We start from the raw sequence: 2,321 nt of genomic DNA on the forward strand, positions 1-2,321 counted from the left end.
ACTGTAGCAAAGGATTAGGCCTTTAACATTTAGGGTGGTCCATTTATGCCAAGGAGTACTTGGCTATACTCAATGCAGTGGAGAAATGGAGACCTTATATTCAGGGTAGGCATTTTATCATCCAAATAACCACCAGAGTTTGAAATTTTTACTAGAGCAGAAAATCACTATAGTGATTCAGCAGAGAGGACTGACTAAGCTATCGGGCTTAGATTACACCATTAATTACAAGAAGGGGAAAGATAACACAGCAGCTGACTCCTTGTCAAGGAAAGGGGAAGTGGGGAACTGCAATGCAATGTCTAGTTTGAAACCTGTTTAGTTAGAGGAGGTACTGCAAAGCTATACAAATGATGACTAGGTACAGGAGACGATCACCACCACCCTCTTGAACCCAAATTCTAGTCCGACCATGAGAGTGGAGGGGGGATTATTGAAGCACAAGGGCAGATTGGTGATTGGGTCCCATGGCGAACTAAGAGAGAAACTGATCAACGAGTTCCACAACACTACTCTTGGGGGGCACTCTAGGGTCCAAGTGACTTACCACATGCTGAAAGCACTCTTTTACTGGAAGGGAATGAAGAAAGAGGTTAAGCAGTTTGTTAGAAGCTTTGATAATTGTCAGAGAAACAAGATTGAAAACATACACCCCCCGGGTTTATTGCAGCCCTTAGCTATTCCTAACCAAGCCTGGGCTCAGGTATCTATGGAATTTATTGAAGGACTACCCAAGTCCAACAATAAATATGTTATTATGGTAGTGGTGGATAGATTCACAAAGTATGCTCACTTCATCAGCTTGGCTCATCCATTCTCTGCTAAAGGTGTGGTTAATCCATACATGGAGAATGTATATAAACTCCATGGAATGGCTCAAGGAATAGTGTCAGACAGGGACAAAATTTTTCTCAGCAAATTTTGGAAGGAAATTTTCAACTGCACATGAGTTCCTCCTATCACCCAAAGTCAGATGGGCAAACAGAAAGAATTAATAGGTGCATGGAGACTTACCTAAGATGCATGAGCTCACACAAATCAAAACAATGTGGAAAATGGTTTGCCTTGGCAGAACATTGGTATAACACCAACTACCACTGCTCACTGAAGATGTCACCCTTCCAAGCCTTGTATGGCTATCCACCTCCACAATTAGCTGTTAACAATGTAGCAAGGGCTGAGGATGAGAATGCAAAAAATTGAATTCAGGAAAGAATGCACATGATGACAGCCCTCAAAGACAATTTGAGGATAGCACAGCAGAGAATGAAACATTATGCTGATAAGAATAGGTCTGAAAGATCATTTGTAGTGGGGGATTGGGTCTACCTCAAGTTACAGCCTTACAAACAAGTCACCATGGCTGTTATAAGGAATGTCAAACTGAGTTCTAAGTTCTATGGGCCCTATGAAGTGTTGGAAAGAGTAGGGCAAGTGGCTTACAAGTTGAAACTGCCAGCAGGGGCCTTAATTCATCCAGTTTTCCATATATCACAGCTCAAAAGAAGGGTTAACAGAGGAAGACAAGCTCAGTTGGAACCTCCCAAGGTTAGCCGGATGGTCAGACCTTAACAGAACCTATAGCTATCTTGGATAGAAGAACTTTGAAGAAGAATAATGACCTTTAGTGGAAGTGTTGGTATAGTGGGCCAACTTGTCTCCAGATGAAGCTACATGGGAGGAATACCACCACCTCATGTCTCAGTTTCCTAACTTTAAACCTTGAGGACAAGGTTGGGGTGAAGAGGGAAGTATTTGTAACAACTCAGGTCTAAACGCAACGTTTGATGATGAGCAGTTAGCTGATGATGAGCAGTTAGCTGTTAGGGTTGTTAGAATAATTGAGTTAAATGACAATTGTACCCTGAGTACTTAGGATCTTATATTCCTACTTAAGGCTGCCTAGCTACTGCTGTGGTTTTTGTTGAATAATAATAGAATCTTACCTTCTCTTTTACTTTCAATTACTTCCATCACTCTTAAGTACCATTACATATTATTATTAGACATATTAATACACTGTACTACTAAACTCATTTGTTCTTGATGACTAACATATGGCAGTAGATCAGAGCATATCAGAGCTAGGATTAACACATATTAGAGCTAGGATCAGAGCAGTTAGTTTTGAGTAGGCCTGGACAAATCGATTCTGTTCAGTTTAAGACCGATGTACCGGTCGGTACATAATTTATAGAAACCGATCTGTTCGCTTTTTAACCGAATCGAACCGTAAACCGATCAGTTTTTTTAAAGAAGTATATATATATATATATATATATATATATATATATATATATATATATATATATATATATATA

The 2,321-nt window shown here is 39.8% G+C and overlaps 1 protein-coding gene across 1 annotated transcript; it reads left to right on the forward strand.

Annotated features, from left to right (window-relative positions):
* The first annotated feature begins 412 nt into the window (after window positions 1-412).
* LOC116013193 lies at window positions 413-1,726 on the forward strand. The gene is made up of 3 exons (XM_031252842.1): window positions 413-853; window positions 1,210-1,548; window positions 1,646-1,726. Exons 1-3 carry the CDS (start codon window positions 413-415, stop codon window positions 1,724-1,726), a joined length of 861 nt encoding a protein of 286 aa, XP_031108702.1.
* Window positions 1,727-2,321: the final 595 nt, after the last annotated feature.

This window comes from Ipomoea triloba, chromosome 3 (assembly GCF_003576645.1).
Source record: "Ipomoea triloba cultivar NCNSP0323 chromosome 3, ASM357664v1".
In the NCBI taxonomy this organism is placed as follows: domain Eukaryota; kingdom Viridiplantae; phylum Streptophyta; class Magnoliopsida; order Solanales; family Convolvulaceae; genus Ipomoea; species Ipomoea triloba.